Source organism: Lithobates pipiens, unplaced genomic scaffold (assembly GCF_037356315.1).
Source record: "Lithobates pipiens isolate NorthernLeopardFrog02 unplaced genomic scaffold, aLitPip1_a1.2 Scaffold_22, whole genome shotgun sequence".
NCBI lineage: Eukaryota > Metazoa > Chordata > Amphibia > Anura > Ranidae > Lithobates > Lithobates pipiens.
The window spans coordinates 147,004,347-147,028,429 of NW_027507784.1; the positions used below are offsets into that span (position 1 = coordinate 147,004,347).

Consider the following 24,083-nt stretch of genomic DNA (forward strand, 5'->3'; position numbering starts at 1 on the left):
CGGGTGCGGCGAATGGCTGAACTCGAATCGCAGAGATCGGATGTGATTTGCACTGCAGTGCGGTGCGAATCACATCCGTTCTCATAAACCGCTGCAATGTGAACCCAGCCTTAGTGACACTGGCGACGGGGGGTGATCACGGGGTTAAACCTTTATTGGGGGGGGTTAGGGGGGTACATTAGAACTAAAGGGGGCTAACCCTAACTGCCCTAACAGTTATTACAGTCACAAATGACACCAATGCAAAAAAAAAAAAAAAAAAAATGCATTGGTGTCACTGTGACTGGGGGGGGCAGGGGTAATTGGGGGGGTGATCGGGGGGTAAAGGGGGGGTGTGAGTGTGCCTGGCATGTTCTACTGTGAAGTGTCGTGTTGGTGCAACTCACCGATCCTCTCTCCTCGGTGCCGGAACGAAAAATACCGACACGGAGGAGAGATTACATCACTTCCTCTCCTGTGTTTACATTACAGGAGAGGAAGTGATGCAATGCTTCACTCCCATTCGTCAGGAGCGATCGCGAGGGGGTGGCCATGAATGAATGGCCGCCCCCTCATCCCGGATCGCTCCTGCACGGATACCGACCGCCGCTGGCACCGGGGGGGGCCCGGTCGGGCCCCCCACCCGCGGGAAGGCAGGGACGTACAGGTACGCCCATATGCCTGCCCGTGCCATTCTGTCGACGTACATCGTCGTGCGGCGGTCGGGAAGTGGTTAAAGAATGTTTACCCAACATTTTATATTCCTGATGTGTACCTGCTGTACTATGTGTGCTTGTATGGAAAAGGTATCCAGTTCTCTTTTGTATTGCTTATTTTGTGTGAAATACCTGGTCCTGCCAGTCCCCCTGCTTTCCTGTTAAAAACTGACAACACTAGACATAAGAGCACATAGTGGTTAGTTTTCTAGCTGTGCTAATAACTCTGCTCCAATGATCCGACTTGTGTTGGCATGCCCCACCCTGCACAGCCATTCACTGGAGAGACCAGTGTACTTCTGTTTCTACTATCCCCCCCCCCCCCCCCCCCAAGTTTTTTTAGCTCCTTATGCAGTTGAGAACAGAGGGTGTGTGATCAGAAAAGGAAGAAGTACAGCCAAAGCTCGTTTGGCTGTGGATCACAGGCGTGCAGTTTGTTCTACACTCCTGCGACCTGTTTTCAGCAGGCTATATTTTGAAAACAAAAACGTTTTCTCTTTCAAGGCTTCATGTACATGGCTGCTGATAAACCGACATTTTGGGGGGGTTGGGCCTTTTTTTTATTTTTTTTATTTTTTATTATTTTTTTTTTTTCAGCTGCCCCTAAACTCTCCTCTAATCTTATTAGTACATGTACACAGGGTCGTTTTTATAGTAGTTTCTAAGCAGTTGTGTTTAGAAGCATTTTTTTGGAAAGCAAAATGCGTTCAGGATGGATGTTCAGAGGCATTTGAAAAGCCAAATGCCTAACAGCTTGTTAACGCGGTAACTCGCATTTAGCCATGTTGCGTTTAAACGTGGCAAAACTGACTTTTTTTTTTTTTTTTTTTTAAACGTAGTTTACTATCTATCAAGCTCAATCGTTCAGGAGAGGCTTTAAAACGTCCCGTGTACAGTAAGCATAATGGTATGTAAAATCCATGCGAAAACAAAATAAATACAATATTGTACATAGTTTGGCAAATGCATTATAAGTGAGTAGACCGGTATGATAATCTCAGGTCTGAGACAGCACATCACCTGCAACTATGGCTTTATGGCTTTATTGAGCAACCCTGTGTATATATTTTTTGTACTCCTAGTGCAATAGGAATTATTGATGACCGCCAGCAAATGAACAATAGGCATATTGCACATTCTCTATTCAGCTGTGCTTAATACATTAACCAGCACTAGGAAAACATCATCTTGAATTTAAATACTATTACCAACTTCTTTTTGATCTATTTTGCAATTTTGGAAATCAGACCTGTTAAAAAAAAAAAAATGAATCTGGTGAGATGAAGATGCCCCTAAGTGCTCTGTAGTTAATGTGTGAAGACTATATTTTTCCATCTCTGCCAGAGGGGACAGAAAAGAAACCATTTCACAGCTGGCAATACTGTTTGATGAATGGACTGAGACCATCGTGTTTGGAACAGATATTTTTCCTTAGGATAGAAGGATTTAGTTGAACTGCTTAGCAGCCACCAGTCTTCAGCCCATACTCATGTCTCAGCAGAACATTTGAAGAAATGCTGTCGCTTGTTCTGCTTCCCTAAACTGAATGAGATAAAAGAGATGTTTCCATCTGTCACCTCCTCTCCTCCAGGGGTTAAGGAGCATCCAGTGCTGTTGGATGTGCTTGTGATACATTCGTGTATTTCACAGCCTGCAGCAAGAAGAGAAATGTTACAAAAAAATAAGAGTAATAAATTACTGCATTTTTCAGAAAAGGTGTATGTATGTATGTATGTATGTGTGTGTATATATATATATATATATATATATATATATATATATATATATATATATATATTCCCCCCCCCCGTGCCTCAGTCATGTATATGCTTAACGGATGTTTTGAACTTTGCTAATGAAAAGTGTATGGTATTCTGAATTTTGTATAGGCCCAGGTTTGGAACGCAGAACACCATAGGTGAAAGCTATATGTATGAATATTTTAAACCTGATTTGAGTTAAAGTTGGTGCTTTTTTTAAGTGTTTACACTTAAAAGGTGCTATGGAGGGTTTGCCAAAAGACTGCCAAAAGACTGCCAGTTTGTTAAATTGCTAGATGACATCATTGTTCAGTTCCAGTCTATATACAGCTTACATGCAGTTTCTTTAATATTCTGCTCCATTTTAATCACCACCTCCCTCTTGCTTTGGTTTCCTCATAGTTTGTCTGTTAAAGTGAACCTGTGGCCAAGCTATAGCTAGGCAAACGAGCCATGCTTGATCTCTGTAGCTGCAGGCTTTGTGGCGAAATTGAGAGAGCCATCGCTGTGGGGAGAACACAGTGATTATTGCAAGTGGCTATAATAGCCACTTGCAATAATTGCATGTCAAATCTGGCAGGCTGGTTGTACCCAAGTTGATCGACTTGGGTACATTTAGCCTGCCCCTACATGGTTCAAATCTCAGCTGGTTCTTGCTGTGGGTGGAGCTTTCTAAGGTGGGTTTGACTTTTGTACCACCACAAAGCTTGGCCTGTCCTTCAGCTGCCAGTTTGTATCCATCCGTCAGCATTAACAAAGCTCAGAACCTATGAGTCTGTATTGTTGTTCTAAATTAGAGCTTAGGTATATTTTTATGGAATACTATCCTCCTTTAACTTTGCGAACCAAGATGTATGTGAGCCTCTCAGGCTGTATGGGAATGAAGTCCTGTGCCCACCGCTGTGAGTGCTGGCTGGAAAGGGAGCTCATCTATGCTCCAGGCAATGGTAGAGAGTGATGGGTGTCACGGGAGCTGCACATCAAGTCAAAGCCTGCAGTGTAATTGTGAATGGCAGTTTCAGTCTGAGCCACACCCCCAACATGTTTCACTCCGCCCACCTTAGCTCGCCCATGTTAAAAACTCCAGTGGGCGGAGTAAAAACTCATTGGAATCGTGGCCTGGCGGGGGTCCAGCCTGAGACTGCCAATCACTATCGCACAGTGCAATAGCCCATACGTTGTTTTGTGCTAAAGCCAGAATTAAACACCACAAATATTCTACACCCTAAAGATTGCACTAGATTACTTATTTTTATTCAATTAATTTTATCCCTCTGTTGCAGGACATCCATTGGATAAACGGAGACTGAGCACTCTCCATATTTCCTCTAATCTCAAATTGGAGGACTTCCTGGATACTACAGTGGAGAAAGCGAAGAAGCAGTTCCGTGGTGCCCAGGCTCCCTTGGCCTGTATTGATGCTGTGAGAGCATCCGTCCATCTGCCTTACCATCGTGGCGTGGAAAAGGAAAGGCAACTATTCCTATCTTTGTGGGGTACAGGCCAGCCTCAAGCCCAGCAGTATGCTTTCTTCTCAGAAAGGGAGGCTGCAAAATGGAGCCATCCCTCAGGTGCAAGATGGGACACTGAGGAACCAAAGCTTATCCGTACAGCTGCGGTTATAGGTAGGTTGGAATCAACACTCTTTCCATATTTATGTTTGAATATTGTTTTTTTTTTTGTTTTGTTCCCCCCCCCCCCCCCCCCCATTAAATTGTTCTTAATGTTGCAAGAACGATCATTTGAACAATCTGATGATTTTTGGATCATTAGTATGGTGCTTTCGACAGCCGATTTAGGTTTTTCATATGACAAAAGCTGGGTGTGCAGACTATAAAATGTTTGTCGGCTGTGAACTCAATGTCTGATTTTCGTTTTAATGAATACGGTTTTCGTCCAAAATTTTTTATTTTTATTTTAAGAGCAAGACTACACATGCTCAAACGAAAGCACACATACAAAACTATTCAACACGTTACGTCACTTCTGAAGTTGAACTCAGTCGTACGAGAATTTTCGTATGGTGAGTAACCTCTTCACTTTCGACATAAGACTAGCATGCAAGAAAAAAAAAACGGACAACCGTTCGTCCGAAATTCTGATCGTGTGTACAAGGCTTAAGATGGAGTAGGGGTTTGAAGCCATTTGGCACTTTATATATACCTACTAACAATGAAACACTCCTTAACGTAAATTCCCAAATGTAGACTCAAATGTGCCTATAAACAACAAACCTCGTAAATTACACACACAAAATAGCACAGAAAAAATTAAACCACGAAAACAATCTTGTATATAATCAAGTTAGGTTGTAAAATAAAAAAAAGTCCCATATATTATCCATTTACTTTGCAAGTGTGCAGAAAAAAAGTGAAAACCATCCCATACATCAACCAATTAGGTTATAAATAAGTGTCCAAAAAAACCCCACCACAGTTCATGTTCTGCAAGTAAAAGAAAATCTTCTACTCCAATCGTGGCCATTTTGAGTACTGGCGAGAGGATTTGTTTGCTTGTATGCTGTTTCACTATGTAAGTGCAATATTTTAGATTTTATTAAACCTTTTAAACTGGTAATACACTATGATTGGTTTCTCTGTTTCAGTCATGTGATGAGCTACCCGGTTGACACTGCTGCATGTTTGACTAGGGACATGCATCCCAGGAGTGCCTGAAGCACCTTCCGTTAACCATACCAGTAATGTGGGTGATATTGATGTTCCATTACATTCACTAAGGCCAACTTAATCCATTATCGACCAACTTAATCGGTCTCATAAGCTCCCCCACACTTTACACCAGGAGGTGGAGAGATCTTTCTTTTGGGCTTTTTCTGGGATATCCACACACTCCAATTTCGGGTACTATGGCTACATATGTATGGACTGCAGTTTTTCATTGTGTACTGGGTGTTTGCAACCACCTTTTTCACTCATTTGAAGGACTGGTTCTGGTTTATCTCCTTTTTGGGACTCTTTGATATTTTTGTTAAGAAGTAGTTACATAGTTGGTAAGGTGGAAAAACAGAAGTCAATTAAAGTGGTTGAAAAACCCACAGGGATAAAAAATCCTGCAAGATGAAGGCATAATGAGCTGGTATGCCTAGCATACCAGCTCTTTATGATATACTTACCTTAGGTCGAAGCCCCCAAAGGGGCCTCGGCATACTGCTTTGGCCGGCGACATGTCTCCCGGAGTTACTTTCGGGTATCGTAGGCTTTGGCGCTGTGTTTGGCCGGAGCCGCGATGATGTCACTCCGGCACATGAACCACTATTAACTGCACACTAGCTGAAGAAACGTCACATACGAGCCGTCTTTTCAGTGCGCATGTGCCAATGACGTTGGCACATTCGTATACAGTGAGTTTCTCCTAAATTGCAAGGTTAGGAGAAATTCACGGTAGCTACAGGTAAGCCTTATTATAGGCTTACCTGTAGGCAAAAGTGGTTGTAAAGGGTTCACAACCACTTTAAGTCTCGTGTGTTTGTGTGCGTGTGCACGCGCTTTGTTTTTAATACTATATGCAGAACTTTTATAAATTCATGCATAAGAATTTTTTGTACCTGATGAATTTTTCACTGTATTGTATAGCACCTTATTTTTGTATGCACTTTATTACATATGATTTATAGTGCTGCACATTTTTTCTATATTAAAAGTGTAGTATTGCCAATAACTATTTAATAAAAGAATAAAAAATGGTAACACTCACAATGCTCAGCTACACATCAAAGTGTCTATTCACAGCATGCATTTACACAGTGTACTATAGATCTGTCAGCTCTGCTAGATGGCACCTGGCCCCTCCAAATGTGATGTCCCCACCCGCCTCACACGAATCGCCCCTCTGGGATTTCCCAAAGGCCAGTGGAAAGGGGCTTCTATTAAGCAAAGATGTATGCTTTCTACAGTGTGAGTCTGTATCTGCCCATCCCCTGATTGGTGCGATGTCAGTCACGTAACAAAAAAAAAAGTTTCAGAAGAGCAATTCAAATTTAGAATATAAATATCAACTGTTTTACAGCTCCTTATAAAACTTTATCGAACATCAAATGTGTATTTTTCTTTGTGCATGGATATGGTGTGGGCAAAGTCACCTTCCCCCTTTTTTTTTTTTTTTTTTTTTTTTTTTTTTTTTTTTATTATTTAATATATACTTATTTTTTTAAAATACTATGTAATTAAAATATCCAGAAAAGTGTAAAATATTGCACATGAATATTTTATGTAATTTTCTATCCAGCTGACAAAGTACTCCCAGCTCCTGTTCATGTGTTTTCCAGCTTCCCAGTGGTGCACTAAAATGCTACATTGGACTCTGCTGGCTCCAGGAGTCTGTACAATAACAATAATAAATGAAAAAGAAGCATGGAAAAAGCATTATTTAGGGAAAACGCTGTAAGATACTATAGGCATTTTATGAATGGGCTGCAAAATTCCGGTCAAGGTATGCAGTGAAGTTGCAGAACTACTCTTTCGGCACATATCGCCTCATTGAGTTTTACATGGTGCGGTGTCTGAATGCATCATGGGCATAGCCCATATGAGCTTTGCGTACTGATATTGGCCCATCATTACTTCTCAGATCTCGCCAAAGGTTATCCCAAAGAAGCTTAGAATGGGTTATTTTTACAGTGCAAAAGTGTAGGGATAATATTCAATACTTATTACATATCATAATGTAGTCTGGGAGGGATTGAGGGTGTAGAGAGCAGATGGGCAAGTCAGTGTAAGTAGGGGTGCTTACCAGAGGTGGGTATAAGGAGAAACCCATTTGAGGAGATCTTCCAGGTATACTGTCTTTAGAACAAAATGGATATCCCATGGTCAGCAGTATTTTATACTGTAGTTTTAGTGTGGTATATTCTGCTCCTATTCAACTTTGTTATATTTCTTTATAAATTTCAGTTTGCTTGAATACTAACCAAGTCAACCAATTATTGTTGAATTGCATAAAGTATATCCTGGTTTGAGTGTAAAATGGTTTTCCATTTCGTACATGTTGTTGTCTACATGGTCAATCCATCCTTTAAGTGAATAACATCTGATTGCCAGTGTTGCGGTATTATTGTGCAGCAGTGTTAATGAGGTGTTTCAGAAGATATAGTGGAGCGGGTCTTGGGCCAGACCAAAAGTGAAGGACAAAGGTTGCGTGTGTAAAATCAATGGTATTGCTAGTAATTTGTGCTATCAAAAGATGTAGCTTTCTCCAGTACATTTTTAGATTCGTAAGCAGGACAAAAAAAGATGTTGACCTCTCAGCTTTGTGGCATCTCCATGTTCGTGCTCTTGGCTCTTTTTAACCTAATATAGGGTGACCTAGAGACATTACTAGAATTAGGGTAAGATGTCAGAAGAGAACAATGGCATACAATTAGAACTAGTAAATATTCAGATCACCTTATTTAACTTTATTAATCTGTTACTAATATTGTTATTGTTTCTTTAACTACTATTTCACATTTTATGGGATCTTTTTATATGGCTTTCAGAGCTGCATAGCTTGTTTCCATGGAGCTTTAAAATGAACATTTGTATGGATATAGAAAGAAATTGGCAAAGAATGTGTTTGAAATGCTTCTTAACCACAGCAGATTTTATAGAAGCTGTGACCAATTTGCCGTTTGTGGAAACTACTTAGTGATTAAGAGATTTGTAGAAATTTCTGTGAAGGTTCTCCTTTTTATCAAGGTCATATTATAACTAATAATGTCGAAGGTGTTTTTAAAGGGGTTGTAAAGGCTGAAGGTGGGGTTTTTTTTTTTTTTTTATCTTAATGCATTCTATGCATTAAGAAAAGGAAAGGGGGAAAAAAACAAAAAAAAAAAACCTGTGTGCAGCAGCCCCCCTCAGTCCCCCTAATACTTGAGCCCCATCTTGATCCAGCGATTTTTTGCAGTAGAGTCCTGGCTGTCTTGGACTCTCTTCTTGTTGGTTAAGGGGGCAGTGTGCGCCATTGGCTCCCACTGCTGTCAAAATCGGTGAGCAAATGAGGAGATGGCTGAACCACCACTGCGTGTCTGAATGGACACACAGCAGTGGCTCGGCTCGGGTGCCCCCATAGCAAGCTGCTTGCTGTGAGGACACTCGGCAGGAGGGAGGGGCTAGGCGTACTTGCAAGGGAACCGAGAAGAGGAGGATCTGGGCTGCTCTGTGAATCCACTGTACAGAGCAGGTAAATACAACACGTTTGCTATTTTTAAATTACAAGAACTGAGGCTTTAGAATCACTTTAAGCTTATCAATGCAGAACTACTGAAGCTGCTTGGTTATCTTTGTTTTTGACAGAACAAGTATCACCATCATAACTTATGCAGTGACAGAGTAGCAGCTGTACCGTAAAAAGTATCTCTAGGCAAATATTTAAAAAGTATTCTTTAACCACCTTGCTTACCTCTCTATAGCACTTTTATTGCTCCACAGCGGCACCTGCATATATATATTTTCTGCACTTCCACCTGTAGGGGGCATGCCATGTCTGCTGTGATCATTCATCGCAGAAGCCTATCTGCAGGTCTCGGGAACTCAATGGGGGTTATTTACGAAAGGCAAATCCACTTTGCACTGCAAGTGTAATTAAGTGAAATTACATTGGAAGTGCAGTCGCTGTAAATCCTGAGGGGTAGATCTGAAATGAGGGGAAGCTCTGTTGATTTTATCATCCAATCATGTGCAAGCTAAAATGGTGTGTGTGTGTGGCGTTTTGTGCTTTTTTTTTCTCCTTGCATGTCCCCCTTGGATCTACAGCGACTGCACTTCCAAGTGCACTTTTTCAGTGAAATTTCAAATGCACTTTGCAGTTGTAGTGCAAAGTGGATTTGCCTTTCATAAATGACCCCCAATGTCCTCCAGCACCCGGCGATTTGTTGGGCATATCTTGGTTCTGACAGGGGAGAAGAGACGATCCTGTGCTTCTGCTAAGCAGGGACTAGAATCGATCTCTTCCCTTAGTGAAAGCAGCACACTGTGTACACAAACACTGGATAGGCACATGTTTATCCCTTTTCCAGCCAGCGTTATTAGTACAGTGACAATGCATATTTATAGCACTGACCACTGTATTAGTGTCACTGGTTCCCATAAAGTGTCAAAAATTTTAGTGTCCAATAGTCTGCCACAATATCAGTACTGTTATAATTGGCCGATCGCCACCATTGCTAGTGTATAATAAAAAATAAAAAATAAAAAAATAAAATAATTCCATAAATATATCCCATAGTCTGTAACCGCTATTATTTATTTATTTATTTTTGATTGTATATGTTTTTATAGCAGAAAGTAAAAAAAATTGTCTTTTTGTTTTCAAATTTGAAAAAAAAAAAAAATATATATATATATATATATAATATAAATTTTATAGCGCAAAAAATAACCTGCAAAGGTGATCAAATACCACCAAATAAAAGCCGTGTGGGGAAAAAAATGACACATCTTGTTGGGGTGCGGTTGTCGGGTAAAGTAATGCAGGGTAGTATTGTAGAAAATGGCCTGGTCATGAAGGGGGTGGTGACCATGCTTATAATAAGACCCCTTTCACACCACACCACCCATAGCGTGGGCGGTAAAACGGCGCTATTTTTAGCGGCGTTTTACCGCCGGATTTGCAGTGCATTTCGGCCGCTAGCGGGGCGCTTTTACCCCCGCTAGCGGCCGAGAAAGGGTTAAAACCACCGGCAATACACCGCAATAGCGGCGTTTTGCCGGCGGTACTACAGCGCTGCCCCATTGATTTCAATGGGGAGCAGCGGTGGAGGAGCGGTAAATACACCGATCCTTCACCGCTCCAAAGAAGCTGCTGGCAGGACTTTTCCCTGCCTCCTGCCAGCGCACCGCTGTAGTGTGAAAGCCCTCCTGCTTTCACACTATAAACCATGGTGCAGCTTTTTTAGGGTGGATTGCAGGCGCTATTTCTAACGCTATAGCGCCTGCAAAACACCCTGGTGTGAAAGGGGTCTAAAGGAGCACACAGGTGTGCTTGTGTGACCAATTTTCCCCTATAGCTTAGGTGAATCCGATGTGGCGACTACTTTTTACCATGATTTTATGATTTTCGAGATGTTGAACCGTGAACATGTATCAGCTTGTGTAGGATGTAAATGCAGGGCATTTAAATGGAGATTTTTAAAATGTATTATAATTTTTTTATTCTCTTCTTTTTTAATTGTTAAGGCCCATACACACGATCAGACTTTTTGACAACAAACATGCAAATTAGCTGTTTTGGAGCAACATCCGATCGTATGTACGCTCCATCAGACAAACTTTTTTGGTTTTCATCGGACTTTTGTTGGCTGTGCGAACGGACAAACTTTCTGGCAAAAAAAGTCAGATGGAGCAAAGTCTGATCGTGTGTACAGAAAACCATAGGACTTTGTACAAAGTACAAAACAGGCATGCTCAGAACCAATGCAAAAGATCAGACAACAATACAGAAGTTGACCAAAGGTGGCGGTAAAGAGCAGAAAAACCACGTGATTTGGTGAAAGTTGGCTGAAAAAGTCCTGCTGTGTGTATGCAACACAAGTTCAGGGCCGACGCCCTTTGTACAAAAATCCAAGGGAAAGTTTGTACAAAGTCTTATCGTGTGTATGAGGCTTTAGTATAATTTCCATTCAGCTACATGGTTGTTAAACAGCACTTGATGTGGGTGTGATTTCAGATTTCCCCAATCGTCTTTCAGGACAGCCACCTTTGAGAGACACTGGCTCCTCCCATCTTAGGAAACACCACCTTCATTTTCATGATTTAAGCCTCCTCCTCCCTTCATTCCTCAGTTATGGTGTTTCCTCCGGTGGGGAGACACCGCTAAGGAACCTTAGCTGAATCAGTTGGAGAGACTGAAGCTATCCGAGCGGAGCTCTGGCCCCACTCGGCAGTCCGATCGTCTATCGGTCTACTTTCGGCAGTCCGGCCAGCTGGTAAGCTGAATTTTCGTACTGACCATACACTCTAAACTTTGCTTGGGGAAAGCAGGAAGTTTTTAGAGGCTCATCCCTTCGTTCGCCCAGGAGGGTGCTTCAACGGGATAGGCAGTCCGGTCGGCTGGGGAGCTGAACTCTGTACTGACCTTTTTTACACGCACTCTAATCTTCGCTTGGGGAAAGCAGGAAGTTTTAGGGAGGTCCATCCATTCGTTTTCGCCCAGTGGGGCGCTGCAACAGGACGTCCTAGGTCCCCCTATGTTTGCAGTCGGCTTGGAGCTGGAGGCCGGACCAGATGACGGGCGACGTCAGTTCTGGTGGGGGCGGACGTCTTCGTTGAACCCGCGTCTTCGGGTTCCGGACGCGGACGGAAGGAGGACCAAGCGTTCGGCTGGTGCAGCCTCTCTTCTAAGTTGCACAGGTAGCTTTGGATGCACGTTCGTACCACTCTTCCTCAACAGGAGAATGTCCGAAGTAGTGGCTTCAGGAGCTCCAGGAGTAACGGCACCAGCCACTCAAAGGTAAAAGCCCTGGCGAGGGGTTCCCTTACCTTACAACCAGTAGCTCCACTGGTGTTTTTTCCCCCTAGGTGGTCGGGGGAAGGGCAGTGCGTCTGGGATCCAGATGGAGATTGATCCTAGGGGAGGGCACTCCCGGTGGTCCTCTTAAGTAGTGCTGGTGTTTCTTTTTTTTTTTAGGATTTTATGCTGCTCTTTTATCTCTATGTCTCAGAAGCCTACGGCCACATCACCCTGAATGCGCTCGATATCATCTGATCTCGGATGCTAAGCAGGGTCGGGCCTGGTTAGTACCTGGATGGGAGACCGCCTGGGAATACCAGGTGCCGTAGGGGACATGAGCAAATCTCCCCTTGGTTCTAGGAGGGAGCGTCCTTCATATAGAGCCTCTTTGGGGGAATCCCTGGTTCAGGGCACTTGGTAAAGAGTGTATTGAAGCACCGGATAGCTCAGTCAGACCTTTAACCTAAGGGTTCAGGGTCAGGTCCCTGTTTGAGCGCCATCAGGAAACAGGCAGCAGAACACGGTGCATATCTGGCGGCTTCTGTGAAAGTTCCAGTGGCCTCAGCTCCAGAGCACTCTTTCACCAGCACAGCAGAGTGTTCCACCTAACCCGATGGATGTTCCTCCTGCAGGTTAAGGGAGAGTCTAGAGGGTTCCAGAGAGGAAGTTGAGGAAGAAGTTGACAGTGCCGTCTCAGACTCTCAAGGGAATCTGATGGTGAGGGCTTGGGTGGGGAACCCAAAAGAACCTCACGATGTAAACTTCCCCCTGGATGAAGTGGATAAGCTCTTGGGAGCTATTCATACCACTTTAGGCATATAAGAGAAAAAGAAGGCATTGTCACCCCACGATCAGATGTACTAGGGCCTGGGGGAAGCGGGTGTTCCCGGTTCATGGCGTCTTGACCGATGCCATCAGAAATGGCGGGGTCCCGAAGGAAAACCTTTCTTTTCTGGTGCATTAAAACAAAGGTTTTTTTCTTGGGCGGAAGAGGAAGCTCTTGTCTGGAATAGAATCTCCCAGGTTAGAGGCTACCTTTCTTCAGATGTCCAGGCATACTGACCTGTCCTCGGGGACATGGGAATACTTTCAGACCCTATGGTTTGAAATGATGGACTCACTTCTGAAGGATGCATGGGTTTTTTTCTCTTAAGAAAATATCTAAGACTGCCATAGCGGCCACAGGGGTGGCTCATAATATGAAGTGTCGGCTTAGCCAGATTAATGCATGAAGCAATGACGGCAGAGGAGACTTTCTATCCTCCTTTCCCACGCTGCTTAAGGAGTTGGCATACGCTGCTTCGATTCAATCCAGGCGAATGTATGCAAGATCTTCGGCTCTGACCAACTCAGCCTGGAGGGCCTTAAGGCTGAAGACATGGCAGGGGGTCAAGGCGTCCAATGCAAAAGCTCTGTTTAATCCTTTTTTACTGGAGACCTGCTGTTTTTGGCCAGGTCTTGAAGCAGTGCGAGATCGCACGGCTGATAAGATAAAGGCCGTTTCCCTTAAGAGGAAATATATAAAAAGGGGCCTTCCTCCCCCAGTGGGAGATGATCACCTCCAATTAGTTTGTAATGAGGATCATCAGAAGAGGTTACCGTTTGCAGTTTTTAGAACTCCCCCCTGTTTGAGACTCCTTGTCACGGAGCTGCCAAAATGTGCCCTTCTTTCCTCTTCAGGAGTTAGAGGAACAGGAAGTGGTAATACAGGTCCCAGCAGGATAGATAGGAAGGGCTCCTATTCTCACATTTTTGTGGTTCACAAGCCTTTGGAAAAAGTTCAGGCTCATCCTGAACCTGAAGCGTCTGTGTGTCTTAGTCACCTACAGACGGCTTTCGTTGGTTTTGGTCACTGGGTGAGGGCACCTCTTCCACCAAAACTGTTTCAGGGCATGGATAGTAAGGATGCATACCTGCATATTCCCATCGCAGAGAACCACCAGCGTTTCCTTAGGCTGGCAGTGATAACTTCTGTAGGGGTGCTACACCTTCAGTTCAAAACGGGACGGGGACTCCTGGCTTCCCTTTTGGGCTATCCCTTTCCTCCTCGTATCTTCACCAAAGTGATGGTAGAAGTTCTGGCATTCCTGCGTCTCAGGGGAGTCTCGGTGATCGTGTGTCTTGACGATCTTCTCCTGTTTGTACCTTCTCTGGCGCAGTCGATTTGGGATCCACAGGTAACAAAAGACCTGTTGGTGAGCCTGGGTTGGCCTCTGAACCTAGAGAAACCCAACCTAAATTCCTTACCAGGGGGTCACCTTCCTGGGGTAGGTGCTGGGCTCAACAGAACAAAAGGTCTTCCCTCCTTGGAGAAGATCCAGAAGATAGACAAAGCACTGTTTTCTCCAGGGCAACCGTCAAAAACTCAGGCAGGTTGAGTTTACTGACAGCCACGCTCCTAGCAGTTCAGTGGACGGGGTCATGTTACCGTCCTCTGCAAACTATTTATCTTGAAGGTTTGGGACTTTTTGGTTTCGGTTCCAACTCAGGTAAAGAGGTCCCTTTGGGAAAGGGAGCACGTTTGTTACAAGACCTAGAATGGAGTTTGCCAGTATCCAGGGTGGTTACAACCGATACGAATGGCTTAGGTTGAGGTACACACCTAGACTCCTGTTTGGTACAGGGTACCTGGGAGAGGAAGGAATCTAAGAGATCCTCAAATTGGAGGGAGTTGAGAACAGTAGATCTGGTTCTCAGGACCTTTCAGAGAGTTCTCTGGAGACTTCATGTAAGAGTCATGGAAACAATCCCTTGGCAGTGGCTTACGTCGACAGGACGGGGACTCCTGGAGCGGATCCTTATGGGTCCTAGCGAAGGCCATCCTCAGATGGGCCGAATATTAAAATCCTGTCTTTCCAGTGATCTGTTTGAAAGGAGAGCAAATTCTGATATTAGATTTCCTCAGAGCAACCAGGTTCTCAAGCAGGAGGTTTTTCGAATGGATCACCCAGAGTTGGGGGATTCCTTGGATAGACCTCTTTTTTTATTTTTTCCTCAAGGGAAAACGCAAAGGAAGCCATCTCCTGTTCCATGAACAGGGGAGAGGGGAGGTCGGGAGCAGACATACTAAAGCACAGAGTTAGGGTTTCTCTAAGTGCTATGCTTTCTCCCCTCCCGATTCCTGCAGGGTCAGGGAAGTTTTCAGGTGGAGATTACTACCTGTTTTCTAATCACACCTCTTGGGCCCAGGAGGCCGTGGTTCTCCATTCTGAAGGGCCTGTCAGTGGAATCCCCCCGGGTTTTCCCGGTCTAAGAGTGTCTCCTTTCCCAGGGTCCAATCTGCGGTCCCTAGGTGGATTCTTGCAGCTTGGCTACTGAGAAGGAATTGCCGAAGGGCAAAGGGGTCTCAGACTGTTTAATAGCCACTCTTCTGAATTGCAGGTAAATAGAAACTCAGACCATTTTCTTGAAGGTATGGAGGCGGTTCAACAGCTGGTGCTCAGAGAACTCCTTCAATGTGCAAAGCCTTGTAGCCGTTCTAGAGTTCCTGCAGTCAGGGGCAGATAAAGGTTTAGCCCCATAAACATTGAAGAGTCAGGTTTTCGCTTTTAGCGTATTCCTGGAAGGGCATTTAATATCAGACCTTGGTATAGTAAGGTTCTTAGAGCCTTAAGTAGGCAAAGACCAAGCCTTTGGTCGTCCCCCTCCCCAGTCGGGGTCGCTCATTAGTTTTACAGGTTCTCACAAAGAACCTTTTCAGCAATTGGAATCTGGCTTGTTATGGTTGATTACTCTCAAAACTGTTTTTTTGTGGCGATCACTACGGCAAGGAAAGTGAGTAAACTCGAAACCCTTTCTGTTAGGGCACTCCCTTTCCAGACCATTCAGTTTTTAAGACCATTCTGGCCTTTTTACCTAATGGTAGTCTCTAATCCTCAGAGAGTCCGAGAGATTATGCTGCCTATTTTTCGTTCAAAACCAGTGAGAGAACAGGAACACATCTTATTGGACGTTAGAAGATGTGTCCTTCATTATTTTGGTGGCACAAAGTCAGTTCAGGAAGTCTGATTTACTTTTAGTGTTACTTCCAAGGGCTAGGAAGGGTTCCAAAGCCTTTAGACGTACGCTAACCAGATGGTTAAGGTCAGCCATTGGGCAGACTTGTGTGGTTGGGGTATTAAAGCCTCCAGTTAGAATTAAAGCACACTCAGCCAGGACAGCGGCAACTCCGCAGACAAAGTGGGCTGGTGCGTCTCCTGAACAGATCTGTAGAGCCGCAACGTGGTTCAAGTTTTCTAAGTTCGTGAAGCGCTATAGATTGGATCTTCTCTCAGCCAAAGACCAAGCCCTTTGGTCACAAGGTGCTGCAAGCAGTAGGTCCCACCCTAAGACAAGGTACTCGCTTATCCTCTCAAAGGTGGCTGTCCTGAAAGACGATTGGGGAAAAATGGAGTTACGTACCGGTAAAATCCTTTTCCAGGAGTCTTTCAGGACAGCACCGGTTCCCACCCAGGTTTTTTGCAGATCATCGGGAACTCATCACATGAGACCGTCAGGTAAGACTAAAAGTTTATCTGTTTGACGTTCTTGTGTCTCCCCAGTTGGCCGGAGGTACTCTGGAAGAACTGAGGAACGAAGGGAGGAGGAGGCTTAAATCATGAAAATGAAGGCGGTGTTTCCTAAGAGGGGAGGAGCCAGTGTCTCTCAAAGGTGGCTGTCCTGAAAGACTCCTGGAAAAGGATGTTACCGGTACGTAACTCCATTTTTTTGAATGAGAACTGGTCCCCTCCTTTTCTGCCTTAGTTCTGCTCATGCATTAATTCCTATACTAGTCCTCTACACAAGTTACTATCTAATAGGCACACTATGATTTCAATAATGGCACTGGAACCCATAAAAAACAGATCAATTAAAGAGCAAGGTCGCCTTTCTCTGACTTTTTAGGACTAAATGCTGCATAAACAACTTGTTTCTCTCACTTCTAAGACCCAATTTATTTCTTCTGAACTGTGGCGCGGTTTGTGCTTTTGCTGTCACGAAGTGTGGGCATTTGACAGATACTGAAAAAAATACATTATAGAACCTCTAACAAGGTAGTGGTAGCATGACCTGTAACACAAAAAAGGGAAATAAATTGGTTTTTGGTGCCAGTAGCCCAAAGCAAATTTTACTTTCTGGGGAAAAAAGTTAAAATGATTCCTCTAGCTTGCAGTCACTCCAGACCTCAAACATAACAATTTAGGCAGAGCCTAACAATTAACCCTTCTCTCCTAAAAAGCCTAAAACAACAGTGCTTCTAAATAAACCCTTAGATTGTTGAAGTAGACTTAATATAGGCTTACCTGTAGGTAAAAATAACAAAGCTAGCTTCACTACCGCTTTAATGGCTAAGTATTTCAATGCTCTTACTAAGGTATTCCTTTACTTTAGGTATGCCAAACTTTCCCTCTAATGTTTGAGCTTGAACATAACCCTGAAAATCAATTTGACCATAACACTTGGCCTACTAATCCCCCCTCTAGCCTTGGGCTCGGTTCACATATGAGCTGCATGTGGCTCACAGCAGGGGTCCGGTGCATGCTGGTTCACCGTTTCAGATCCAATTTTCAGCCGGAATTTTGGGCTGAATTCGGACCTGAAACGGCTAAAAAGACGCACAGTGTTTTTATGCAAAATGTATCGGACCCGCTACGGAGATATGTGAATCCGCTCCATAGAGAGTCGGTCAAAATCTCCTGTTATTGCTAATTGGATGCAGCAATTCCCCATCGAATTCGCAATGGTGTGAATCCGGCCTCAATCTTAACATTAGCACAATGATGGCTCCTTAACGTTTAACACTGGAATTTTAAAGAGCAACTCCACTTTTGTTTAAGGGGAAAAAAAATTCCTCTCCTGGGTAATCTACCCTATTTATCGGGTGTATAACACGCACCTCAACTTTAGGAGGGAATTTTAAGGAAAAAAAACCTTACATTTTAAATGCCCATCAATGCAGCCTTATCAGTGTCTATCTACAGCTTTGTCCATCATTGCAGCCTTGCCCCAGTGGCATTTGCAGACTTTAAAAATGGCGACGCCAAAATACAGCACCAGAGGTCCTGTGTATTTCGGCGGCTCATGCAGGACTGCGAGAACGCCCGAAAGCCGCAAGAGATGCACCCACGATTTTCCCCTGATTTTAAGGGAAATAAAGTGCTTGTTAAATGCCGATAAATACGGTATATACATTACAAGGGTTTTAACAAACTTTGTTGCAGATTCCTACCTTTTTGTTATTTTGAAGAAATCCGTGTGTGGTTGCCTGTATCCATGTGGGAAAGTGAGTCTAATAGGAGTGTCAATCAGCTGCTGCACCAAGCTGCTGGGCCAGCATCCCTTTAGCTGTGATTTCCTATTGAAAGTATCTCACCAAAATTGACATTTATGTTGCAGGGGATGCCTGAAATCTGACTTGTATCTTGGTGTAGACTTCTGGGAAAATCAGTGAGCCAATCACACAAGCAGGTTATGTTTCTGGGGGGCGTTCTGTACACATTGAACACCTCCGGGTATATTGCATTTTCAGAAAATTACAGAGCTGCAGATAGGAAAGGTCCTTTTTAATAACATTCAATTACAGTATGACTTGTGTTGCAATTGTATACGCTATATTTTTTTTTCTCCATGAATGTGGAGTTACCCTTTAACCCTTAGCCTAAAACCTTCTTCTTTTTTTTTTTTTTTTTTTTTTTTTTTTTTTTAACCTTGCATTAATTCAGTATGTATGTGTATAAGTGCCTTTTAAACCAGTTTTGGATTTAGTGTGTGTGTGTACAGTATATCACACTTCCTTGCATTGCTGCACTACTCACCATCAATCTGCCACTAGATGTTGGCCTTCCTGTGAGCCCAGTCTATCATGGACCTGCCTCCTGGGATAGCATTATCACGCAGTCTGGGTACACAGAACCAGAAACACCACACATCGCTCCCAGGTCGGTCTACCTCTTACAAGCCCTGGAAACAGGTCAGGTGCAGGTATGGCTTGCAACCACAGAACCTCAAGGGACAGGGATGAATGACCTCATTCTGATACCTGTAAAACTTCCTTATTGCAGCATTTTTAAAAGGTCCCCAGCATCACAGCAACAAAAAAAAGAGCAAATGTCAATGTGTTTCACGCTACAAAGATGCTTAATTGTAAAAAGAACATACCATGGTGCCTTTGGTGTGAAACGCGTTGGAATTTGCTCTTCCTTTTGTGTTGCTGTGATGTTGAGGACCTTTTTAAATGTTAAAATAAACAAGTTTGAGTTTTCCTGGTATCAGGGTGACATCATTCATCCTTGTCCCTTTTGATGTTCTGTGGTTGCAAGCCAGACCTGCACCTGACCAATTCCTGGGGCTTGTTGGAGTACACAGACCCACTTGCAGTTGAGGGAAAAGACCAAGGACCCACATCCCTAGCAGATCAGTCGGAAGCCTGATGGAAATCTGTATTGGAGTTTAAAAAAATTAGATCTGAGAGGAGCAGTGAGGATAACCCTTAATTTCTAAAACTGGATACTTGCCTTCTTTGCCCCTTCCCTGTGTTGAAGTGTCTGCTCTAAAACAAAATTTCCCTAAAGAGTAAGTGAGGCTGGACACACATTATACGAAAGGTCTTGTGTCATTTTCCTTTTTAGATTGACCAAAACCATGTAATAGGTGGTCAAACCTAAACACTTTCAACATTCATGCAATCGGACAGACCCTTGCACTACATTAGTTGGAAATTGAATAAGAAAGTGGTATAATGTATGACCAGCTTGATTGTTGCAAAAGAGAAAATGGGGTGAAATGTGGATTTTTAGGTAAGAATGCTCCTTTATGGGATTAGCCTCTGGAAGGGAGCACATGCCCCTGCAAGATTGTCCTGGATACACTCACCGGCCACTTTATTGGGTACACCTGTTCAATTGCTTGGTAACATACATTGCTAATCGGCCAATCACAAGGCAGCAACTTCATGCATTTAGGCATCTAGATGTGGTGAAGACAACTTGCTGAAGTTCAAACCGAGCATCAGAATGGGGGTAAAAAAGGGGGATTTAAGTGACTTTGAATGTGGCATTTTATTGGTGCCTGAAGGGCTAGTCGGAGTATTTCAAAAACTGTCGCTCCACTGGGATTTTCATGCACAACCATCTCTAGGGTTTCCAGAGAATTATCCAAAAAAGAAGATATATCCAGTGAGCGGCAGTTTTCTGGACAAAAATGTCTTGATGTCAGGGGAGAATGGGCAGACTAGTTTGAGGTGATAGAAAGGCAGCAGTAACTCAAAAAATCACTTACAACCAAGGTATGCAGAATGCCATCTCTGAATGCACAAGACATCCAACCTTGAAGCAGATGGGCTACAGCAGTGCAAGACTACATCGGGTGCCACTCCTGTCAGCTAAGAACAGGAAACTGAGGCTACAATTTGCATAGGCTCACCAATATTGGACAGTAGAAGATTGGAAAAATGTTGCCTGGTATGATGAGTCTCTATTTCAGTTGCGACGTTCAGATGGTAGGGTCAGAATTAGGTGTAAACATGAAATCTTGGATCCATCATGCCTTGTATCAGTGGTTCAGGATGGTGGTGGTGTAATAGTGTGGGGGGGATATTTTCTTGGCACACTTTAGCCCAGGGGTTGACAAATTTGCTTGGAATCTAGGAGCCAGCTAAAAAAGTTAGGAGCCGGGTCCGTGACGGCGATCTGGACCTGTCCCTGGCCTGACATGGAGACAAGTGAGGGGAAGATAGCCCCAAGCCCCTCACCTGTCTCCAAGTCATTGCCCCCCATAGCTCTTAGAGGGACATTTTATTTATTTTTTTCAAATGACAATTTTTTTTTTAAATTGCATTTTAGTGTAAATTGAGATGTGAGGTCTCTCTGACCCCAGATCTCATATACAAGAGGACCTGTCATGCTTTTTTCTATTACAAGGGATTTTTACATTCCTTGTAATAGGAACAAAAGTGACACATTTTTTTTTTTTTAAAGAACAGTGAAAAAAATAAAAATAAAAGTTAAAATAAAAAAAAAATAGAGACCTCCTCTGTAACTTAAAAAGTGCAACCTGTAGAATTTTTTAAATGTCGCCTATGGAGATTTTAAAGGGTAAAAGTTTGTCGCCATTCGATGAGCGGGCGCAATTTTGAAGCATGACATGTTTGGTATCGATTTACTCTACGCAACATTATCTTTCACAATATTAAAAAAAATTGGGCTAACTTTACTGTTGTCTTATTTTTTTTTTTTTATTAAATACATTTTCCCCAAAAAAGTGCGCTTGTAAGTCCGCTGTGCAAATACGGTGTGACAGACAGTATTGCAACGACCACCATTTTATTCTCTAGGGTGTTAGAATAAAATATATATATAATTTTTAGGGGTTCTGAGTAAAGGGAAGGAAAATAGGCTGGCAGGCAGGGAAAATTAGCATTGCATCCATTAGCATTGCTGGTTGTAATTCCAACGGCCACCACAAGAGGGCGCCAGATTACAGAAGGAACCATAGGATCGTAGAAGGCCTCAAAGCCGGGGGCTAAATTACCAGCCGGCGGCGGCGCGGCCCGACGCGATCGCGCCGGGGGGGCCGCGGAGACAGCATACCCCCAGCTGTGCTGCCCCAGGCGCCAGGTCTGGAATTCTAGTCGCAAATGCGACCGGGCGCCCGGGTTTTGTCGAGCCCTGCTTTAGCCCCTTCGCACCAATTGAGCATTGCGACCTGGGCATTGCTGATCATGTCCATCCCTTTTATGACTACAGTGCACCCATCTTCTGATAGCTACTTCCAGCAGGATAATGCACCATGTCACAAGGCTCAAATCATCTAACTGGTTTCTTGAACTTGACCATGAGTTCACTGTACCAGTGTTAATTTCGTCAACGAAAATCTTTTCATTTAACATTTTCATGGCCTTTTTATGGTGATGAAAACGAAACGAAAAGTACACCACACTTTTGTCCACTGACAAAAACAATGATGAAAATCAAGTACGTTTTCGTTAATAAATGAAAAGAAATTGTGAGGCAAGGATGTTTACCCTCATGAACTTCGGATGGGAGGGGAGCAGCGCCAATTTTAAGTGCAATATGTGAAGTAAAAAGGAACATTTATTAGGTGTTGCACTTGCAGTATAAGACCAAGTACATGGCATGTAAAGGAGACCAAGCAGTGAAGTCCCTCTGGATAGAGAGCTGGGTTCTGCGGCTTCCCACGTTGCCAATCCCACTGCTGGTTTTCAGTGCTTAGGGGCTTAGTGGACGGGAGAGCATCACCAGGGAGACAGACTGCGGTGGTCGTATCACACTTTTGGAGCATGCGTGTCTTTCTTCAGGCCTCCCGAGTACCCATCTCAGCTGTAGGTTAAATGGGGGCTGCGGTGCGGGTGAACAGCAAGGCTCAGCACACCAGCTCCAGCTATAATGCCACAAAAACGGCACAGCAAGTGGCTGGCTGCAGGAACATGCCAGTGATGTAATACATTAAATCAACAGCGGTTTATTCATGACACAAACTGCAAGGAATCATAGTATAAAAATATAAAGATAATCTCATAAAATTGTCTGTCCAAAATAAAAGGGAGTAAAAAATAGGATGATAAAAAAACAAAAAAAAAAAAACAAACAAACAATGAATGAGGTCTAAAAGGTCAGCTCTCCATCCAGAGGGACTTCACTGCTTGCTCTTTTACATGCCATTTACTTGGTCTTCTCCTGTAAGTGCAATGCCTAATTAATAATAATACATTTTCCTTTTTGCTTCTCATACTGTACTTCGATTGGTGCTGTTTCTCTCCCATCCTCTTAACCTACAGAGCCACTTCTTACTCTGCTGGCTGGCTGCCTATTTACTAAACACATTCGTTTTTAGTTGACTAAGGCCGAGTACACACGGTTGGAATTTCAGCCAGCAAAAGACCGATGAGAGCTTTTCGTCGGAAAATGCGAGTGTATATGCTCCATCGGATTTTTGCTGTCCAAATTTCCGCCAGCAAAAGATTGAGAGCGGGTTCTCAATTTTTCCAACGTGTGTATGCAATTCCGATGCGCAAAAACTCCGATTCAATGAAGACGGAAGCTATTGGCTACTGGCTATTGAACTTCCTTTTTCTAGTCCCGTTGTACGTCACCGCGTTCTTGACGGTTGGAATTTGGTGTGACCGTGTGTATGCAAGACAGCTTGACCAAAATCCTGTCGGGATTCCGTCGGGAAAACCATCAGAGCTTTTTCCGACCAAAATTCTAATCGTGTGTACGGGGCATTAGATGATTTTATTTCTCCCAAATGTGCTGGAGATTTTAGTCCACTACAATATGACTAAAACAATTGCAGATGACGAAAATGACATTTTGGTGAAGACTATAAAACTACATAAAAATCCGATGCCAAAATGTCTGCACTGGCCTCCACAGTCACCAGATCTCATTTAAATAGAGCATATTTGGAATGTGGTGAACTTTGCATCATGGATGTGCAGCCGGCAAATCTGCATCAGCTGCGTGATGTCAATCTGGACCCAAAATTTGAGGAAATGTTTCCACCACTTTTTTTTGTTGAATCTATGCCACAAAGAGTTAGGCCCGTTCTGAAGGCAAAAGGGGGTCCAACCAGGTACTAGAAAGGTGTAAAGTGGCCAGTGAGTGTGTCTATATTCCAAGCTGTGCTTCTTACACTGAGAATGTGTAATGCTAAACAACCCACACCTAGGGACACATTCAGATGGTCTATTTCTTTCCAGCAGTTCCCTCCACATATTATTATAGCACTTACCTTGGGTAGCTTCTTAAAGAAAACCTGTTTTGAGAGACATATATGAATACTATATTGTCCTTTTTTCTGAAGTGTTACTTGCTTGGTTATTGTGCTGATTAATATCTTCAATACTTTTTTTCACTATTGACCCGGAACAAGCATATAGTTCAGAAAACTCAGTGACGGCAGAGTTACTAATTTATGTACTTCTTCCTAGTTATCAAAATTACTAAATCAGCGTGACAGCCAGGCAACTAGTATTTTCATAAAAGAGAAGGTCCACAATGGTAGCTGCTATATTAACTTGATGCATGTTTTGTGGTATACAATATAAACTTTAGTATGTGGCACTCCATGGCACCTGCTATGCAAACCACAGCCTATCTCTGTTGCCACCACTCCAGATTTCTTCTGGAGCTTTTTAAAATACCTTTGCAAATCCTGACATTCTGAGGTTTAGCAGTTGGATAAG

The 24,083-nt window shown here is 43.4% G+C and overlaps 1 protein-coding gene and 1 pseudogene across 2 annotated transcripts in view; both read left to right on the plus strand.

Moving 5' to 3' along the window:
* EHHADH (enoyl-CoA hydratase and 3-hydroxyacyl CoA dehydrogenase) overlaps positions 1-24,083 on the plus strand; it is a 117,168-nt gene that overhangs the window by 59,516 nt on the left and 33,569 nt on the right. For both annotated transcript variants that reach the window (XM_077448445.1, XM_077448446.1), the window contains one exon: positions 3,739-4,080. In XM_077448445.1, coding sequence (XP_077304571.1) covers positions 3,739-4,080 — 342 coding nt within the window. The remainder of the gene's footprint in view (positions 1-3,738; positions 4,081-24,083) is intronic.
* On the plus strand, positions 12,113-12,231 carry LOC143925903 (5S ribosomal RNA; annotated as a pseudogene).